This window comes from Primulina tabacum, chromosome 11 (assembly GCF_025594145.1).
Source record: "Primulina tabacum isolate GXHZ01 chromosome 11, ASM2559414v2, whole genome shotgun sequence".
Classification (NCBI taxonomy): domain Eukaryota; kingdom Viridiplantae; phylum Streptophyta; class Magnoliopsida; order Lamiales; family Gesneriaceae; genus Primulina; species Primulina tabacum.
This window is the reverse complement of record NC_134560.1, coordinates 3,226,970-3,247,079: the sequence shown is the minus strand read 5'-3', so window position 1 is coordinate 3,247,079 and position 20,110 is coordinate 3,226,970. Positions and strand designations below refer to the sequence as shown.

General features: G+C 36.8%; 4 protein-coding genes and 1 pseudogene across 5 annotated transcripts; 2 read left to right on the top strand and 3 right to left on the bottom strand.

Annotated features, from left to right (window-relative positions):
* LOC142518928 (putative beta-1,3-galactosyltransferase 14) lies at nucleotides 1-1,361 on the bottom strand (annotated as a pseudogene).
* A 1,004-nt stretch (nucleotides 1,362-2,365) lies between these two features.
* LOC142518078 (ATG8-interacting protein 1-like) lies at nucleotides 2,366-5,862 on the bottom strand. 2 transcript variants are annotated; one of them, XM_075620704.1, is made up of 3 exons: nucleotides 5,605-5,862; nucleotides 3,212-4,060; nucleotides 2,366-2,659 (listed from the first exon to the last, which is right to left on the bottom strand). In XM_075620704.1, exons 2-3 carry the CDS (start codon nucleotides 4,031-4,033, stop codon nucleotides 2,561-2,563), a joined length of 921 nt encoding a protein of 306 aa, XP_075476819.1. In that variant the 5' UTR covers nucleotides 4,034-4,060; nucleotides 5,605-5,862; the 3' UTR covers nucleotides 2,366-2,560. The 2 variants fall into 2 exon arrangements, with proteins under 2 accessions (XP_075476819.1, XP_075476818.1); XM_075620703.1 differs by having other exon boundaries at nucleotides 3,212-4,079; nucleotides 5,605-5,860.
* A 1,469-nt stretch (nucleotides 5,863-7,331) lies between these two features.
* LOC142519129 (uncharacterized) lies at nucleotides 7,332-10,753 on the bottom strand. Its single transcript, XM_075622061.1, has 6 exons — nucleotides 10,608-10,753; nucleotides 9,093-9,463; nucleotides 8,974-9,026; nucleotides 8,784-8,821; nucleotides 8,147-8,579; nucleotides 7,332-7,829 (listed from the first exon to the last, which is right to left on the bottom strand). The coding sequence occupies exons 1-6, from the start codon at nucleotides 10,622-10,624 to the stop codon at nucleotides 7,659-7,661; spliced, it is 1,083 nt and encodes a 360-aa protein (XP_075478176.1). The 5' UTR covers nucleotides 10,625-10,753; the 3' UTR covers nucleotides 7,332-7,658.
* A 183-nt stretch (nucleotides 10,754-10,936) lies between these two features.
* Nucleotides 10,937-15,762, top strand: LOC142519467 (tRNA dimethylallyltransferase 9). Its single transcript, XM_075622497.1, has 11 exons — nucleotides 10,937-11,312; nucleotides 11,410-11,463; nucleotides 11,791-11,833; nucleotides 12,471-12,579; nucleotides 12,751-12,949; nucleotides 13,215-13,437; nucleotides 13,549-13,640; nucleotides 13,756-13,850; nucleotides 14,491-14,566; nucleotides 14,956-15,095; nucleotides 15,216-15,762. The coding sequence occupies exons 1-11, from the start codon at nucleotides 11,022-11,024 to the stop codon at nucleotides 15,301-15,303; spliced, it is 1,410 nt and encodes a 469-aa protein (XP_075478612.1). The 5' UTR covers nucleotides 10,937-11,021; the 3' UTR covers nucleotides 15,304-15,762.
* A 1,099-nt stretch (nucleotides 15,763-16,861) lies between these two features.
* LOC142519465 (malate dehydrogenase, mitochondrial-like) lies at nucleotides 16,862-20,110 on the top strand. The gene is made up of 7 exons (XM_075622496.1): nucleotides 16,862-17,213; nucleotides 17,823-17,996; nucleotides 18,117-18,285; nucleotides 18,372-18,433; nucleotides 18,549-18,670; nucleotides 19,301-19,418; nucleotides 19,683-20,110. The coding sequence occupies exons 1-7, from the start codon at nucleotides 16,947-16,949 to the stop codon at nucleotides 19,821-19,823; spliced, it is 1,053 nt and encodes a 350-aa protein (XP_075478611.1). The 5' UTR covers nucleotides 16,862-16,946; the 3' UTR covers nucleotides 19,824-20,110.

The following is a 20,110-nucleotide window of genomic DNA, read 5'->3' as shown; positions in this document are numbered from 1 at the left end:
CTCACAAAATGGGAAAATGGCTTGTATTCTCTATGTTGCATTAATAATGAAGTCTCGGTACAAGGGGATGTAAAAAAATTCACATGCCTCACAAACAAGTAATATTCTCACCACCTTCTATATCTGTAAACCTTCATCAAGAATCCTGTCTCTCATATGAAGAATCAGTACCAAAAAAATTGCTCTCTGTTCAAAAACCATCTGGGACAACAGAAAATGAGCAGCTGCATATAATCTATCCATCCATAGTTACTGCAACATTTTCTGGATTTGGTTGTATGCAGTTAAGCTTGATATTCATCATCATCTGATAGTGTAGAGCTCTTCGAACATATATCTTTACTGTGAAGTTCCAACATTTTCTTCTCAGGGTTGCAGTCCTAATATTAAAAAAACACAGCAAAGACAAACCAGTTTATCAGGAGTGTATTTACGATGGGGTGAGATGAGATGAGAAAGGCAACTCAAAATTTTGGGGGACAGCTCGAACGATCTACTAAAATAATTACATGTATATTTTCATTTTTTTTTTTGGTTGAAAAACCGATTAGGTATGTTCTAAGTTCTATGGCTAAGTTCTTCAACATAATGCTACAGTGCTTGTTAAAACTCGGCTGACATTTCAATAGCTGCATCTTCAAACTAATCATATGATATAAGATGTTATTAAAATCATTATTAATCACAGCTGAATTAGGACAGGAAACAAAATGTTTCAAATTTGATTTTTTTTATATAAAGAGTGGCACTTCGGAAGATTTCTGATTGAGATAAAAAGAATATAGGTACCCGAACACTTGGGAATGTCCCACACTGCGATAGATGAAGGCGAACATTCTGCTGCACATAAATCTTCGATTATCCTCATGACTGACATTCATAGCAAGCATCCAAGAACCAATGGTAACATCCTCATTGCTAAACATTCGGAAACTGTATATAATATATAAACACATCATTTATTGACAGTTCATAGCTATGATATATGAAGATGACACACTAAATAAGATAATCAAAAGGATTTACCAAGACATATTTTAAATGAAATAAACACTCAATGAAACACGGATGTTAATGATTGAATCTACATTTGTTTCATGTTTATTGAAATAACCAAAGGTTACAGAAGAATAATAGTCTGAATCAGTAAAAAAGTTGGAAAAATAAGAATAATTCAACGGCCAATTTAAATAGATATCTGAAAATACAGATGCCAAAACAGATTGGAAAGTAACTAGCCTGTTATTTCTCAAGACAACCAAGCTCGAGACGACATCTGCAGAAAGGGCATAGAGTATTGGGACATAAGCATATAGGAAATACTCCTTCCCTAGCAGATGTGAGAGAGGTTCGTACCTGTTCAAAATTCAAATCGACGTGATTCAATCACCCAACAGTAATAATGTGAAAGTACAATCATTCTCCTCATCTTTACACAATAAATTGCTGGTGGGGCGGTATACGGAAAACAACGAATCATTGCGAATATAAATTTTATTATCACGTGCTTATGAAGAGTATGCATGAATACTATGAGAACATGCAGGGTTTTTGGAAGGGGCAGATTTGTAAGTTTTAGAGACTTTACTTGATTTAACTGATAACAAAATGTACTTGACAGCAATGGAAGGTATGGAAGAAACATATGCGCAATGTACTATAAGTATTGGGTTTTTTAGGATATAATATTTGATATGACAATGAGAAATAATAAATATGGGAGCTAATGATATTATTTTAATGTAATCATATCAAATATCATATTTTTATATACAATAAGTTTTAAAATACCCCACTATAAAATCTCTACATTGTACGCGACTATCACAAAAACTTTCGTGAAACAGTTTTACAGATTAATTTTGTGAGACGAATCTTCAATCCGACTCCACCCAACTCATGAAAAAATATTATTTTTTTATTAAAAATATTACATTTAATGTTAAATATGATCAGATTGACATGTACCAGTGATTTATATTTCTTGAGATATAGAATGCTAACATACGATTCGAGGATGTGCTGTCCCATATGCATTTGAAAATTCTAAATAGGTCTTCGCATTTTATAAATGTAGCTTATTACGCTATAATATTCTAGATTTCAATTATTTCAAGAGGTTGCTAGATTATGGTGAGATATATTTCAGATAGGACTAGACCTCTTCTAATCACCTTCCGGACTAGACCTCTTCTAATCACCTTCCTTATCCAAAACCTCCCTCAACTCGAGCATCAAGTGCCGGTTCATGCCAAAAGGCTCGAGACGAGCTCCATCATATATTAGCAAAATAAGGGATTAACTTTGAAATTCAAATGAAACAACCAGGTGCAATGCTATACTACATACAAGTAACAAAGTGAAATCTCCACACAATTTTAAGTCATGCATTCATTCACCTTGAAGCTTGTTTTCTGTAGCATCACCAGTATAACAACTAAGAAAATCTTAGCATGTTTGACATGAAAAACATATAACCAAATTCGACAACAAACTAGAACATCACACCCACTCCTTCCAATTCCTGTTGTTCCGCGAAATTATCGTCATCATCTTAATATTATATGGAGCTGTTCCCCCTCACAACCGAACCTCGTCGGTGACCACCAACAATCACATCTTTAAGTCGAGTCATTGGACCAAGCATCATGCCCATTCTCTGAAAATGAGAGAGAAAATGGGGGAGTAAACAAGTAAAATAATAAAGCTATGCATATCAGGTGGTAAATAACCAGAGCCTTGAAGACTACAGTTTAATCATCAGTATTATTGCATCAATTATAAAACCAAAAACATCGTTAGTTCAAAGATTAAGCCTTATAGTTTCAGCACAATTGATGTTCAAGTAAGGAAAATTGATGAGGGTGTAAAAGGCAATGAATACTCTTAATCGTGGGAATCACAAAAGATAGAAAAGTTATGTTGATTAAATAAAAGCTCCTAAACAGAGATTCACAGTTCTCCAATAAGACTTTAAAGTTGATGCGGATGGTAGGGTGGAATAGGATTAGTAAACCAATTGGTATGGTATCAAAGATTCACAGGCTTGCTTGAATCAGAGTTGCCTTCCTTAAGAGAGTAGATAACAGGTAATAGAAATGAACAGACAGTAAGATACGACACACGTGAACAAACACCAACCGAAGAGAACAAAACTGAATTGTCTTTGTACAAGTGGGGGACCAGGGGGCATTTGAGGTTAAAACAATACCTCATGTTTAATACTAGACAGCCACTTGTGGTGCAAAATCTGCCATCTCTCTTGCTGCCACCGGTGACCAATAATTACAAGACCCATAACTGCCGCAGCAATGCAGATAGACCAAAATGTATTTGCCTCTTTTGCATGGGTATACAAAGAAATAGCTCGCCTTCTCCACCAAGTTCCACAAGGAAGGTTATAATCATCATAATTGTCTCCATCAACAATTTTTTCTGAACTACATAGGCTTGAATCTGATGCACGGTCACTACCTTCAATCATATCATCCATCATCCCGACGTCCTCAATCATATTAGAATCCACAAGGTCGGCTTCACTGTCTACTGAACTAAATGCTGCACTGCTGTAAATGCTCTGCTCTTCATAAGCCAAGTCTTTTTTGAAATCAGTGCCCCTGACAGGTAACCTGCTACATTTTCCATCAAATGTAGGAATTCCAGAAAATTCATCAGGCATCAATCCTTTGATACTCAAGTTTTCTTCATCCTTCAGATAAGATTTATCCCCTTCCTCCACTATCAACTGAGAAGCATCGTTTTTGCCTCTCTCTTCCTTTTGTATCTCGACATTTTCAGGTTCCAAAGGCAGATTCTCATGCTGACTTGGAGGGAAAAGGAAATGACCTGACATGAATATAGCAGTAGAAGTTTCAGCCTCATTTTCACTCTTTAACTTAACCTGTCTATTATGGCCTGGATCATCCTCCTTCGGACCACGAGCAGCACCATATGCAGATTCAGTGAGTGATACAACTTCCCACTCATTTCCTCTAGTAACAGGTTCCTCCCCCCCTTCTTCATTATTCTCCATCTACGGGAAGCTAAATTCCAAAATCCCCTATTTGTAAACACGTGGTCTAATAAAGTAGAGAAAAAAATTAGTTGGTGCATAAATATCTAAGGCTTTAAGAGCTTTAGTGTCTCGCATACCAGAATTATGTAATGATTTTACATGATGTTATAGCAAGTTCATCAAGGCAGAAGATGTTCAGTTTCAAGAAGACATAGTTATATAAATTTTGTCATGGATTTTTTCTATTCCTAAATAAGATGAAGAATCAAGTGCAATTTCGTGAGTGCTTCGAAAACATGGTCAAGGTGCAAAAAGTATTGAAAAATAAATGGTATGGCATCAACTTAAAATTTTGAAGTTCATGGCATGAGAAGGATGTAGAATTTTTATCATTTAATGAAATATTAAAATTCAATCAACATTTCTAAAGGTGAGAAGCGTACAATGCAGATAAACAAAAGTAAAGTCATCAAATTTTCAATTCACACACCAGATAGCAATTTCCTAGATGAAAAATATTTATACAATTAGAAATGGATGCTAGAACAATTCAATTATGACCCAAACCTTAGATATATGCACCATGTGCATTACTTGTTTGTAATTGAATGTACAGAATACCCAAATATTATTCTGGATTTGGCTTTTACCTATTTGCTTGTTAGGGCTGTTGAATAAAATCCATTCAAACACCAAGCAACTAGTTGTTCTTATAAACTTTTGAAATTATCTTAAATTTTCTTCAAACTCGATATTCTCACTGCATCACTCCATCATTCTCAATAAATATACAAGTCATAGACACATCTAAAAAATTTGAAATTATGTAGCTTAATCTAAAAAAAGCTAGACAAACTCCATTTAAGTAATGGGAATCATGTCAACCTCCACAAATTTTATAGTACACATTTTAAAAAACTAATCATTTTTAAACCTTTTGTGCCACAAATAGTAAATAACACAATCAAACACCACACAAGAGATTATCGTAACGGTAATTGATCAATCATTGAATTCATCTATCAACCAGTCTTCATAATCACAGAGATTTCTATGTGAAAAATGAGAGAGATGCGGACCGCAAGTCCAACTGAAAATATTTCTGTCATAAGACCAAAGATAAAATCAGCCAACAAATTGGTAACCATAAACCCGATAAAAAAAATGGAATGAAGCTCTGAAAATCATACGGTCAGCAAAAACACAAGTCAGCCGTCACTTCTCTATATAATGAAAATCCACTAAAATGAGAAATCCTAACTCTCCAGAGACGGACTCGTTCACTATTCAACTGTAGTCCCAAAGCCCACTCTGATGCTACAGCTTGAAATATCAATCATCACCAATAATATGATGATAGTAATTGCATAAGCATAACACGATTCCAAGAAATAGACAAACAAGAATCGAGTCTCAAGAACCCCAACCACAATTATTAAGAACCATAAACCCGCGTCGACTAAAAACAAGTACAGGCAATCATAAACATTCCAATCACAGTCGATAAACGTGAAAGGTAAAATTCTAATCCGATCGCGGATTCCATCGCGAAAGATGAGAACAATTAATCGATCGACAAGCTAGAATACCTGCAGAAGTAGAGATAAGGATCGGATGCAAGAAGTAGAGCTCCAGCGAGAACAATGATTGAGATGTGTCGAAAGTTGGGACAGAAAGGGGAAGAACATATTTATAGTAAAGGTTTTGGTGGAGAAGATAGAGATACCGGGGTAGCCGGTAGTTGGTCCCGATGTGCCCACCGGCTATGGGAGGTGAATGGCTCCGTATGGGGGTAGTTGTGCCCGGTTATTTCGGCAGCGTGCGTTGGGGAGAAAGTATCAAATTTGTAGTTGAGAAGCAACACGGGTCAAACTGGACCATAAACAAACAATTAGAGAAAAGAGATATAAAATAAATTAAGAGCCAAAGGCAACTCAAAGTTATTGACGATATCTTAAGTGGCATGTGATGTGAGGCCTGGGGTCGATCAGGATGGGTAGTGATTAACCATGTCAAGAGATGTCAAGAGACAGCTAACTTCTAGGTGAAAAGAAATAATAATTGATCTCACACTTAAATGAGAGAGATTTTAAGATTGTTGATGTATGAGTATGTACAGGTGATGAAAGTTTAAAATATTTGATAAGAACGATTCATATTAACAATATGTATATTTTTTTTGGAGCCCATAACTTAAAACTACAAAATTATGCGTGTTTGATTTGATAATTTTGTGATGAGTGATCACATGATAAGTTTTTTAAAGAGTGTACGGTGAGGAAATGAGTACGTTAGAACGACATATCTTGGCACAATAAGAATGCTAGGTAACTCAGGAAATTATCCACCAAATGCTAGAGAAGTGCCAACAATGCCTCAAACCAGCACGGCAATGCGCCAAACAGTCGAGGAATGCCCTATCAATCTAGTCCTGGACCAAATCAGAACAGCTTTGGTCCAAACACTGTGCCTGGACCAATACCAAATCCCAACAGCTACGCTTCAAACATGGGTTCTCCGAGTCTGGGACAAATGGGACCTCCAATTCCTGGACAATATCCGAACATGACTCCAGGTCCGGGACAAAATCCTATCACGAGGCCTGGTACGGGTCAAAATCCTAACTTGGGACCTGTTTCGGGACAATGTCAGAGCAGTCATTCCCCAACACGAGTCCTGGTCCGTGACAAAATCCAATGCGGGACCTTTGATGGGACAATATCAGAACAGTCGTACTCCTAACAGGGGGCCTGGTCAAGGACACAATCAGATATGACGAAAGTGCTCACCAGAACCAGAATGTGCCTGGAAGAGATTTCCCTTCGCAATCAAATTGCTAAGATATGTATATAATAATAATGACATCTGGCTGTAGAATGTTATTTGGTTGCTTATAGATGTGCTTGTAGTTTAATCCAATGTGCAAATGCTAGTTTCACGGTTTTGTTATTTGAAATCTTGATGTCTTTTGATCTGAATACACTGTATAACAATATCGGTAAATCTCACATTTTTACTATTTATACACGTGGGTGTGGGATTTAGGCTTCCATGTCTCTTGTGCCCCATCCAAATCCATGAAAGAGGGATGCCTCCATTTATTGAACTAGTAAAGAAAATGTGGTCCGCACGTCGAAACAATTCGTTTATAATAACAGGAATCAGTTGAATAAACATTCTGAGTATTACGTTATGGTTCGAGTTTGTATATATAGGAAATTTTGAAACATTTTTTTTATTACCTATTCTTTTCTACGTTAAAAATGTTCCATACATTCGATGTACTGAAAAAAAATAAAATTATGACGTACAAGCATTCTTAAACCTTTTTCATTTAACCACGCAAACAACATCCTTAACAATGTTCTTCACCATAATTCTGTCGCGATTCTTCTTCTTACTCAAGAAGCTCTCACAAAACAATAACCAAACAAGGTAACTGAAAATATGGTGCAGGAAACAGGGGAATGAAAACCCAGCCGAAATTAATCTTCAAACAATAAACCCAATACAACATATAATCCCCAATAAACGAGACTGGGTAAAATGCATGCATCCCCATAAACAGCTGTGCGAGTGCCTTGAGCTACAGATAATCAGTCTAAGACTCTATTCAATTTGTCCCCAAGATAACATTTCAAGGCTAGTTGAGCAGCTGTTGATTGGCTCTTCTGTCCTTAGCGAACCGAATCTGATCTTCCAAGGTAACTTCCTTTGGCAATTTTTCTCCCTTGATAAACTCCAAATCAAATTTCTCCCATGATCTTTGTCGTTGATCGATTGCTTGATTAAGGATAGACTTCTTTCTGTGAATCTGTTTACATCACCAGAATGGAATGAAAAACCACCGTGTTAATTCAAAATATAGGTACAAATCAAAGACAGGTGTAGAAAACCCTCTCAAGGCAATAACTTATGCCTCTTAAGATCTGCTGTTACATGATTTTGTTTAATTTCCTAATTTATATTGGCAAACTACACATACTTATTAGATATTTAAATGGGTTAAGCAGATCATGGCAATCATCTGTATGTATCAGACTTGGCGAACAAAATTTGATCATGTTCATCTATTGAAACTACAAACAATAATAGCAGCACAATATTAACAACGGAAATCGATTGACCTACCTTCATCAGCCTTTCCCTGAGTTTAACCTCCTGTAATTCAGCCAACTTTTCTTTTTCTTCTTTTGATCTTTTGTTTCTCTTTTTAACTGATTCACCTTTGAAACATGCATTTTCTTCCCGCTCTCTTCTTCTCTCGGCGATTTTAGCCATCTTTTCCGCCTTTACTTGTGCTGCCCTCTCTGCTTGTATGCGGGCTATCTCTTTAGCCTTTGCTATTTCCTCAGCGTGACGAAGTTGTTGGGTGGTCATTTCTTTGGTAATTTTTTCATAGCTGTCCCAATCCAGTTCTTGTTGGTAGCTCCCACCCATCTTAGCTGCAGTTGCGATGCTTTCTGCCCATGAATGCAAGAATTTCTCTCCTGACCTTTTCCACTGTAAGCGTTTCCCCCATAGCTTTGTCTGTGATGCTCGTATCCTCTCCTTGGTCTGATTACTGCCAGAAGAATCGGGATTCGTCAATAAATTAAGGTATAAGGTAACTTCCAGGATGATGTTAGGTGTTTGATCAAGTATTACCATCAAAGCTATCGTAAAGGAGAGCGTATTCGTGTGACATCACACTACAAAGTTGATATACTCTGTGAAGGGAAATTTGTTTATACAAGGTGAAAATGAAAGTAAAAAACCATGGCATCACCTGAGAGAACGAGGACATTCAGACATCTTCTTTCTAACCTGTAAGATTCAGAACCAAGGGCATCAGGGAAGGGAAAGAGGCATCAAAGCAATTTACTTTTGATAACAGCATGGTTTCATAAAGCTAAGACAAATCAATTTGAGCTGTTCCTTGTTAATTTCAAACATGACTGATTCTTACATGACTTCACCTTGGGGTCTTTCAAGGCTTCCTTAGTTCTCTGTCTAATTTTCTGTCGAGTCTCTGCAAGAGTATGGTAAGACTTATCAAATTAGCTTTTTCACGCAATTAAACTGCAACAAAAATTACCTTCACTGTGTCTTCGTCCTTTGTTCCATGGAACTCTCCCCTTGTTTGCGTGGCTTCTTCTGTGAACTTCATTATCATCCTCGGAGTTGACATTCCCCAGTATTTGCTGATGACTGTTTGTAACTTGACCTTTATAATATTTTACCACATTAGGCGTGTCCACTGGCCAAATGCTCTTGCTCTTGGGCATTTCTTTACGGTAGCATGGTTCCATATAGGAACAAATACGGTGAACAACGACGGGAGATATTATCTTAACAAGATAGTCACCAAAAGCCCAATAACTCTTGTGTCCAGTAACAGTAAAAAAATTGGGTGATGGATGAGGTCTAGGCACGCGATTCATTGGAAGTCGAGAAGCAAAATGTTTCCTGGAAGTAATCCCATTAAACAAACACCATCGATATTTTGCCACCAAGAACAAAACCATTTAACAGTCGTCCACAATCTTATCTATAAGTTCAAGGGCACAACTAATTCATGAAAGCCAAGTTGCACAAACCAAGCATTACGAAGTCACATAATAGCTCCGGATTCAAATTTCAAAGTGTATCAAGCAAAGAACTATGATATTACAGGCACAAAGAAACTATAAAATCATCCCTGATACCAAAATTGCAAGACAAAATTGCCAAGTAATCAAGCAAACAAACTTTGAATTCAAAGTCACCTAAGTTTGAATTCAAAAAACACCATTTTTTAATTATAAACAATGTGTTGATTAGTAAAATATTATTAGGTTTGATTATGTAAGCAATGATGTTTTAATTTTTTGTTTTCTTCTCTAAATTTCACATATAAATACCCATCCATTCTTCATTTCAAAATCACACAAAAAACACAAAATCCTCTCATATACAATCATAAGTGTAGAAGTGAGACGACAAAAGATTTAGCGTGAGATTTTTTAAGGAGTGTGTTCTGAGTGAAATTCTTTGTATTCTCAATTCTATTATCTTCTTTGTTATTAATTAAAAAGTGATCTCCTTGAGAAGTATAGAGTGGACGTAGCTCAATCTTGGGGTGAACCACAATAAAAATTGATGTTCATCTTATTCATTGTTGATATTACTTGTGATGTTCGGCTGCGATGTTATCTCGATTATTTCCTTCATGTTCCGACAAAAACCTCGAACAATAAGGCAGCAGAATCTTGTGTTAACAAGGCAGCAGAATCTTGTGTTATTTTCGCACTCAATCTTCCCCAAGTAACCCATCCATTACCTACTCCACTGTATGTATTTCAAGTAAAGGATGGAGGAGATGGACATACACAAGACTCAATTCATTATTAAACCTCACGAGTAAAAAATAACAGCATTGTGAAAACTAACACCAGAAGAAACAGCAAGCATATATCTTCCAACAGCCCGTGATAATCCAGATTCAAAGTTGAAAGCTCCAACTCGAATGGCCCAATTCCCAAAAAAAGGAATTTACAACCAATCTTCACGAAAAAAATTTCAAGCAATCTACACAGCAAAACACAAGATAGAGGGACTGAGGAGAGCTTACGAGGGAAAAGATAGCATCTTGAATTGAGCAAGTAGGTGGGAGCGGTCATTGACAGGGAGAACACCGAAAGCAATTACGGGTCATATGCTGCAAAAGGTTAGCAGTGGATATGCACCTGCGACCTTTTCATTTCAAGGAACCCGCAATATTTTTAATATTATTCTTATTATTTTTATTTTTGATAATTAATTTTTTTATATTGTTTAAATAATAATTATAATTATTTATATAAATGTTCAGATCATATAAATAAAATTAGGAATTTATTTTTTAGGACAGGAAAAAATTATTTATTAATTTTGATTTTATTGAATAAAAAAATAAATATCAAGCGAGGTTTTCTGGCGAGCCAGATTAGCAGTATATGGAGGCACTGAAGGTCTTCTTCGCTGTGGCTTTAATATATATATAAAAATGATTCGTGGATTGAGAGTCGGGGGCCTCCGAGTAAGTTCCCTCCGCCTGCCCTTTGTGGCGGAGCCGCCTCTCCTCTTCCCCACCGGGCAACCTTCCATTGTTAGTTTCCACGGCCGCCACATCAACAGACACTGTACCGTCCATTGCTCGTCGGATGCTCAAACGAAGAAAGAACAGCGGCAGAAAGTAATAGTAATATCTGGTCCGACTGGAGCCGGAAAAAGCCGGCTCTCATTAGAACTTGCCAAGCGAGTCAATGGAGAAATCATCAGCGCGGACTCTGTCCAGGTTTTTCTTTGCTCTATATTTGATATAATGACGTCAATGTGATGGAGTTGCCTTTTGTTTTCAATGAGAAGTTGTTTGTGGTGGTTATGTGCAACAGGTGTATAGAGGTCTGGATATCGGTTCAGCGAAACCTTCTATTAGTGAAAGACGGGTATAGCTTTCGATTTCCGATTTCTAGATATTCTCACGCTTGTCGCTTAAATTTTTTTATAATTGTGGTTCGATGTTGTTTTACATCCTTTCAAGATTGCTATTTTCTACGACAATGCTATTCTGTTCACTTAGCTGGGCTTATATAAATGGCAAAAGACCAGGTTCATTGCTGCAAAAGAAACCTTTACAGCTTAGAACTACATTAATCATTGACCAAAGCAGAAAAATGAGCTTCTTACCAAGCAATGCATACTCATAATCTTATGCACACTGTAGATTTTAATTTGCTGTTATAGGTATGCTGAAATCTTCACATATTTTTCAGGAAGTGCCACATCATTTGATTGACATATTGCACCCGTCTGAAGGTAATAGTTGCTTGATTATGCGGCACCATTGGTATATGTCCGTGAGAAAACATACCATTGTTGCTTTATATCATTGCAACTCATGTTCCTTAAATAGCAACCACTTTTTATCTGTAATTGACAAAATTGGCAAGCTTCTATGCATTTTATAGTTTATAGATATTGACTTTTATGCTTATATATCTGGAGAAAATCATATAATAAGAAGTTACAGGAGGTCGTGGAGTAGTCTATTTTCCGTGCAGAGCTGAAATTAGGGACATATCAATGTTTGCACTTAATTTTGCAAAGCAAAACATTCTTCATCTGTGCAAACCTTTTGGTCCGGCAGAATCACATTTGCTGGAATATCTCCCCAACAGCAAACATATTTTTAGTATTATGTGATTTTTTTGTTTTCCTTTCTATGGCTTTGTTTTTTTCCTTTGGATCACATTAAAGTATATATTCCTTGAAGGCATTGTTAATTCAAACTCCAACTGGAGCTTGTAACTGACATTTTAATTCCATCCCAATTTCTCTTTAATCTAGCTCTAAAACATATTTATAAACTGCCTGCTGGCCGGTTTACATATGCCTCCAATTATCCATGGTTACTTTCCTTGTATCTTTGACAAAGCATTCTTTCAACTTCCAGATTATTCTGTTGGACAATTTTATGAGGATGCGAGGCAAATAACAGAAGAAATTCTCAGCAAAGACCGTGTTCCAATAGTTTCAGGCGGTACAGGGTTGTACTTGAGATGGTATGTCCAATGTTTCTGTATACTGTTTTCCATTTGTTTCTTTGTTACTGGTGACGGTATTCAACAGGGATTGGTGATATCTTCCATGCTTATCTTGATGTGATTCTGAGATTCATGTAAAAACTGACTAGTACAATATTGAAGAGACATCATTCATTCCCGATTTGTAAGGTTCATATATGGAAAACCAAATGTTCCGAAAGCCTCTCCAGAGATCGCCTCGGAAGCACATTCAGAACTTTCAGGATTACAGAGGGATGGTGATTGGGATGCAGCCGTGCAATTGGTGGTTAAAGCAGGTGATACAGGTGTTCAATCTTTAGCTGCAAATGATTGGTATCGATTACGTCGCAGACTTGAAATACTCAAGGTAGGACTGCCTGTAAGATTTCATTATGTTTAATTTTTCTACTTCCTATGATATTTTTGTACGGTGTAGACTAAGCTGCTTTGTATGGTTTTATTGAGACAGAATGATACCTTTGTCTCATGTTTATGCCATCTTGCCTTTTGCTTTGTTCATGATAAAACAGAGATACTTTAGAATTTCACTTAGTGCTTCTTCATTTCTGCGCGACTATTTCTAGCTCTGGATATACAGGATTCTCACTGGAATTTTCTTTTTGATACTGTAGTTAAGTGGTGCATCTCCGTCATCCTTTCCATTGCCCTATAATTCTTTCAAGGAGAAGTTTGAATCAAGTGAATTGAAAGCACTTGAGATAAACTCGTCGACTGATGAACTTCACGATACTAAATCGAAGGACTTGGACTTTGATTTTATATGTTTTTTCCTTTCGACAAATAGGCTGGATCTCTATCGATCTATTGATTTCCGGTGTGAAGATATGCTTTTAGGTAAAGAATGCGGCTGATAACTTTCTTATTATCTCCTCACTGCTTTATTTAAGGAAATGATGCATATATAAACGATGGTGCTTTCTTTGTTTTGGTCTTTGGCCATGGTAGATGGTGGAATTTTGACCGAGGCAAAGTGGCTTCTTGATTTGGGCCTTATGCCAAATTCAAATTCTGCAACTCGAGCTATAGGTTATCGACAAGTAAGTTTTATTTTCTCTGGCTTAATCTATTAAATTTCAGAATGTTGTTTTATGATCTTGGAATTCAGTAGAAGGCGGCTGAAATATTTTAATTTTCTATTTGTCGAATTTTCAGTCTATGGAGTATCTGCTAGCGTGCAGAGAACAGGGGGGCTGGAGTTCCTCCAGATACTTCCACACATTTTTATCTGAATTTCAAAAGGCATCTAGGTAATTTTTCATGATTAATCAATCATGAAATCTTACTCCAATGAAGGTTTGGTTGTTCTCTTGTAAAACTCAGAGCATGTTTGGCATACAGCTTAATTCTTTTTTGACCTTAATTTTTAGCCGATTAACCTGTGGCGAGGCTCATTTACAAGTTTGGATATTTTTCTTTGACAAATTTGAACAGACCTAACTTAAAACCTTTTTCGGCATGTCTAAGAAATTCGTTGTGAACCATTGGAGGTATACGAAAAAAATTATATTGCTTATTTGCCCGTGTCTTGTCGTATGTACGAAAATGTTATTGGTAATGCAATGTGGCTATTTTATTCATTCAAACATTGACGAAGAGAAAGGATTATAATGGCTCTTTGGCAGTGAATTTACCATCACAAGAAATAATTTACTGGAAGTTTTTGCTCGTTCACCATTTACCGCACGTTGTGGTCGTTAGCTTGAAATTCTTTGGTTGAGTTTCTGAGGCATCTAAAATGATGGATTTGATTTGGCAAGGCATGTCGTGTAATTCTACCTATTTTCTATATGAGTATAGGATTTTGTTTAATTTGAATGAGTGGAATTTTGCAAAGTCGTTATTTGAATCCTTGCATATAATTTCTTTGTGAATATTATTAATTTGCAGAAATTTTGCAAAAAGACAATTGACATGGTTCCGGAACGAACCCATCTACCAGTGGATTGATGCCTCACAACCCATGGTGAGTTGTTTTTAACCTTAGATATCTTTGGCATTGGAAAGGAGATAGTTTAACACGTTCTTTCTAAATCCTGCTATTTGGCATTGGAAAGGAAATGGTTTAACATGTTCTTTCTAAATCCTGCTATCTTGTATATTTTGCACTTAATATTGCTTGCTATCGGAGTTTTTACATTACTATTATTTAGTTTTAGATTAAATGTGCAATCTTTAGTTTCATCAGGAAGAAGATATCAACCATGTTAGTGTAAATTGTCCCCAATATTCTTTAAGGTCTTGGTTGTGCCAAAATTTTGGAATCGAGCTCGGCCTAGAACTGTTAAACACGTTACTAATTGCTGTTGGCTGAAGCACGGTTTTTGTTTTAAACAAAATGAGCAATGGTTGCAGGAAAATGTGCTCAGCTTCATCTGTGATGCTTATCATGTCCAAAATGGGAATCTTAACTTACCTCGAGCTCTTGGCATGAAGAAGAATGTTTCAAATCATCGGGAAGTCCAGGATTTAAAAGCTTATCGCACCAAAAATCGGTATCCTTTTCAGGATGTCTTATACTTCTTATTTTAAAATAAAGCTGCTGAGAATGAGCAATACAAGACTAACTAGTGATATAGCTTTGTTGATCTAATTTGTTGTTTGCATGTGTGAAGGCATTTCATCACAAGAGAGGACTGTGGCGGTATTCTGGAATGGGTGAAGAAAACTCAACAGGGGCAAGCTACAATCCCTGTTCATTAGCACACAAACAACTTGTTGTCTACAGACAAATCATGGATCCCAAAACTCCTAAAAACGGGAGCTACACAAGGCACCTTATTATGCGTGCCTCGAGGCATTCAGTTTACTAGACCTGATGTTGGATTGAATTACCATTGCTAAAAAGGCGTGTATTCAGTATTAGAGTTGGCTGCAATGCAAAGAAAATCGAAAACCATAAATTTCCCAGACAGGAAAAGGGGGTTCTGGCACTTGCTAATAGTAAGCGCAGAGCGTTTCTCTTATTGACATGTCAAGGTCAGTTAATCAAGATTTTAGTTGTACTGGATAAATCAGTTAAACATTATATAATACTCTGTTTCAAGCTCCCGCAGATGTTTAAGTATCGTGTGACACAAGCAATGTCCAAGAGTTGGTTACCCTCTCTAATGCTACAAGACATTTATAAAAAGAAAGCTTTGCAGGCCTCCCTTTCGATTTCGTTTTCGTTTTAGTTTTAGTTATACACATGCTTATTTGATTTGCAAATATGTTGACTTCTTGTTGGCAGAAGATATTATGTTCTGTTCCACTCTAACAGGTAACTGTGAATGGATTAATATTTTTGTGATGCCTACCATCTGAGAGTGTAGGTTTTTTGTGTCTGGCCATAATTTTTGTGATGCCTACCATCTGAGAGTGTAGGTTTTTTGTGTCTGGCCCTCTCAAGTGTATGGCCTAATATGTAGTCATATATATATATGGCAAAATTTGATCAACCAACCATTGGGTGCCTGATATTTCTATTTCCTCCACTCCCACTCCCACTCCCACTCCCACGCCCACCATGCCTTCCCATATTTTTATAGTGGTGAACAGGAGGACATGGCAAGATACAGATGCATTACAGAATAAATATAACAGCTATTCTATTCTCCTTTGATAATTTCTTCTGCTCGGATTGTTCACTATTTTTAATCGATTACTTAAAAATCATCCGCTGCCGCTCTATCTGTAAATAATATTGCGAATAAATATATTTAAAACACATTTTCAGCATTTAGATTGTTCATTTTTTTAAAAAAATCGAGAATGAGAATCTTTAGTATGTCAAGTGTCGACAATAAAGGGTCTCTCCACTTGTCAGATCATCATATAAACTGCCACTTGACCGACCATGAACAACCTGAAAAAAAGAAAAAAAGAAACAAAGTTAAAAAGAAGAAAGAGCACGCTATTTTCTTGTGAAAATTGTATTATTAGAAAACAAAACATTTGTTCAAACACGCAAAAGATGTAAAATTTTGATTGTTGCACACTAATGTAATCAAATTTTGTGTCTGTTTTCTCGATGAAATCTGTTTTCTTACCAATCAAAATGTTAAGGTTCAAAAAAACAAACCTTTCATTAAAAATTATTGAATTTGCCGTCCTAATTATTCTATTTTCCTGTTATTTATATATTAATATTAACCTTAAAAAGGAAAAAAAGACACACACAAAAAAAGAGAGTGAAAGAACGTAAAAATAAAGGTGGAAAAAGGGCGGCCTGGCCCAGGAGCCTCGAATCTGACGAGTTCTCTTTTTTCCATAAAATAAATACCCTTTTTTTCCAACAGTAGTACCTCACTATTGTTATTACAGTTTCACAAACAGAGTCTGATTTCGCCTTCCAACGAGTAGAAATGAATGCCGCGATGTTGAGATCTGCGCTCAGGAGGAACAGAAGCACCTCTACAGTCGCTGCTTCGTCGTACGTATTGCGACGGGGCTTCTCAACGGAGTCGGCGCCGGAGCGCAAGGTTACCATTTTGGGAGCCGCTGGCGGGATCGGGCAGCCGCTATCTCTTTTGATGAAGTTGAATCCTCTTGTATCTAAGCTCGCTCTCTACGATATCGCGGGGACTCCTGGCGTCGCCGCTGATGTCAGCCATATCAACACCAGATCTGAGGTTTCTAGGGATCTGTTTCTCTTTTATTCTGAAATCATTAATTTCTCATTTTTTTTGTTCTGTTGTTTGCTCTTTGGTGTTAGGTTTTTTGAGCTTCTTTTGTGCTTGTTTGTTTTCAATTTTACTTTGTCGGTTTGGATCTATATCTATGAGTGTCTGCTTAACTACTTGTTAGCTCGACTATTTTGGACTTCCAAAAGCTTGCCCTCTTCCCCACGTTATGGTGGTTGTGGTTATTTTTTGCATTTTATAGGAAAACTAGTTCTATGGAAAGTAGGATCCTTTACGTTCTCTCCGTAAACAGAAGCTGGTGCATGTCACTTCTGGCTTCCCAGTCTACTATTTTGGGAATGGGAGAAATAAAAAGTGATTGCCAAATTTTAATCTGATTTTCTTGCTTCTCTTCTCTCAAACGCAAATTTGAATGTCAATGATATTGATATGGTTAGTGAGGATTCTGTTGATTGTAAGTTTGTCTGTGGAATTGTGGCGACATCATTGTTTTTTTGTGTGCCGACCGCCAACTTTGGTCGCTTTGTTTCTTTCTCCTCATATTTGCTTCAATGTTTTAAATGTATATCTGATTTGTGTTGTTACTTTTCTGTGTAGGTGGTTGGGTATGCGTCAGACGAGCAGCTAGGGAAGGCTCTCGAGGGTTCGGACATAGTCATCATTCCAGCTGGTGTACCCAGAAAGCCTGGCATGACCCGTGATGACCTCTTCAAGATTAACGCTGGCATTGTTAAATCTCTTTGTGAGGCCATTGCGAAGTACAGCCCCAATGTAATCCATGGCTTTAATTCCATCTTTTCTTTCCAGATATTCTAATTTTGGAATGAATTTTTTTAGCTACTGATCGACTAAATTGTGAGAATAATAGACATGGGTTTGTTGAAACTTCAGGCTCTTGTCAATATGATTAGCAACCCTGTGAATTCCACTGTCCCAATTGCCGCAGAGGTATTCAAGAGCAAGGGAGTTTATGATGAGAAGAGGCTGTTTGGTGTTACTACTCTCGATGTGGTGAGAGCCAAGACATTCTATGCTGGAAAAGCCAATGCCAATGTGGCAGGTAATGGCAAGGTGGCGTTTGCATGCTTTAAGTTGTGATTTTCATCTGTAAGTTGCATTCCTGTAACCTTTTCTCTTTAATGACAGGTGTGAATGTACCTGTTGTTGGTGGTCATGCTGGAATTACCATTCTTCCCTTGTTTTCACAAGTACTGCATTTTCACTGAATTTTTCCTTGCTCCAATTTATGCAATTATTTTTCCAGATATGGAATTCGTTAATGCAGGCCATGTGTCTGTGACACTTCATGTTGTTTTAAAATAGGCAACACCGAAAGCAAATTTGTCAGATGAAGTCATTACAGCTCTAACAAAACGAACACAAGATGGTGGAACTGAAGTTGTCGAGGCCAAGGCTGGAAAAGGTTCAGCTACTCTGTCAATGGCGTAAGTAATGTGCTTTAGCCCGCTGTTTGTTGATTTTTTTTGGTGCTTTGATAACAAGTAGAAATTCGAACTTTAAATGTTTCATTGGGGGATGATACATCAGGCGGTTAGAATTGGCAACTTTAATTTGAATATCAAATGTGTCATCTAATACAACCAGATATGAGTATGAAATCTTATCACATGGATATTTTTTGGTGTATGTGTGTGTGTGTATCAAATGATATAGCAATGGGAGAGGAGCTGAGGCCTCTGTTTGTTTTTTAGTAGTTTATCTTGATTGGGAGGGAGGTTGAAGGCATAAATCATAATTTTTATACCAGCAATTTGGAATGTAAATGTGTTGCATTTTAACCTAATGGTCTCTTATTTAGTTGCCCGGGATTGTGATTACTTAATTCCTTAATACTTAGTAAAGTCCCTATATTTTTATGATTTGCTTAAAGAATTTGTTATAATTTCATCACATCATCTCAATGAACCTGGAATTTTAATGGTAGGAGTTAATGATGCCTGCTGTAGATGTCTGGACGATAAAACCGTAATAGGTGAATGTGCATCTAACTCACGTCATGGAGACTAACTCGATTCCATCAAAATTCTCTGACAGTTGCATTTTTTCTTTTGCAGTTATGCGGGGGCCATATTTGCTGATGCTTGTTTGAAGGGGCTCAATGGAGTCCCAGATGTTGTGGAATGTTCTTTTGTACAATCAACTGTGACTGAGCTACCTTTCTTTGCATCCAAGGTGAGCAAGCAGAAAAGTTACGAGTTTTTATTTATTCTTATCTGTTACTTGAAATTTAGAGAATTTAAACCAATCTTTTTCCCTGTTCAGTATTGAAAATTGCTACTCATGGATGCTGCGTAATATGTTATTCAAATCTAAATGGAAATGCCAAATAAACGTTAAATGATTAAATAAGCAACTTGGCCATAGAAGATTGAAACCATATACACAATGTTGAGCTATTATTTGAGGGGTGTTTAATTTTGATAATTGGATTAACAGGTGAGACTCGGAAAGAATGGTGTGGAGGAAGTCTTGGGTTTGGGCCCACTATCCGATTATGAGCAACAAGGGCTAGAAGCTCTCAAGCCTGAACTGAAAAGTTCGATCGAAAAAGGTATTGCATTTGTTCGTGGAAGTTAAACGGCAGCTAGCCAAACTTTATCCTATTACCCAGATTTTGTCACAATTTTGAGTCTTTTGCCTATTTTGTATACTCTTCAAGTGTTTCTTGATACACGGAGGTGTTATCATACCTTTGCTTGAATTAGGCTAAAGAAATACATTGAATAATAATGATACAGTCTAAGCAACTGAGTGAGGATTTTGCTGTAGAGTCTTGAATTATGCCGCTGTTGATCGAGATTACTTGTTAGCAAGACTTTGAAAGTCAAATAATTGCAGCAGGTTGTGCTACTTGCTTTAGTTTC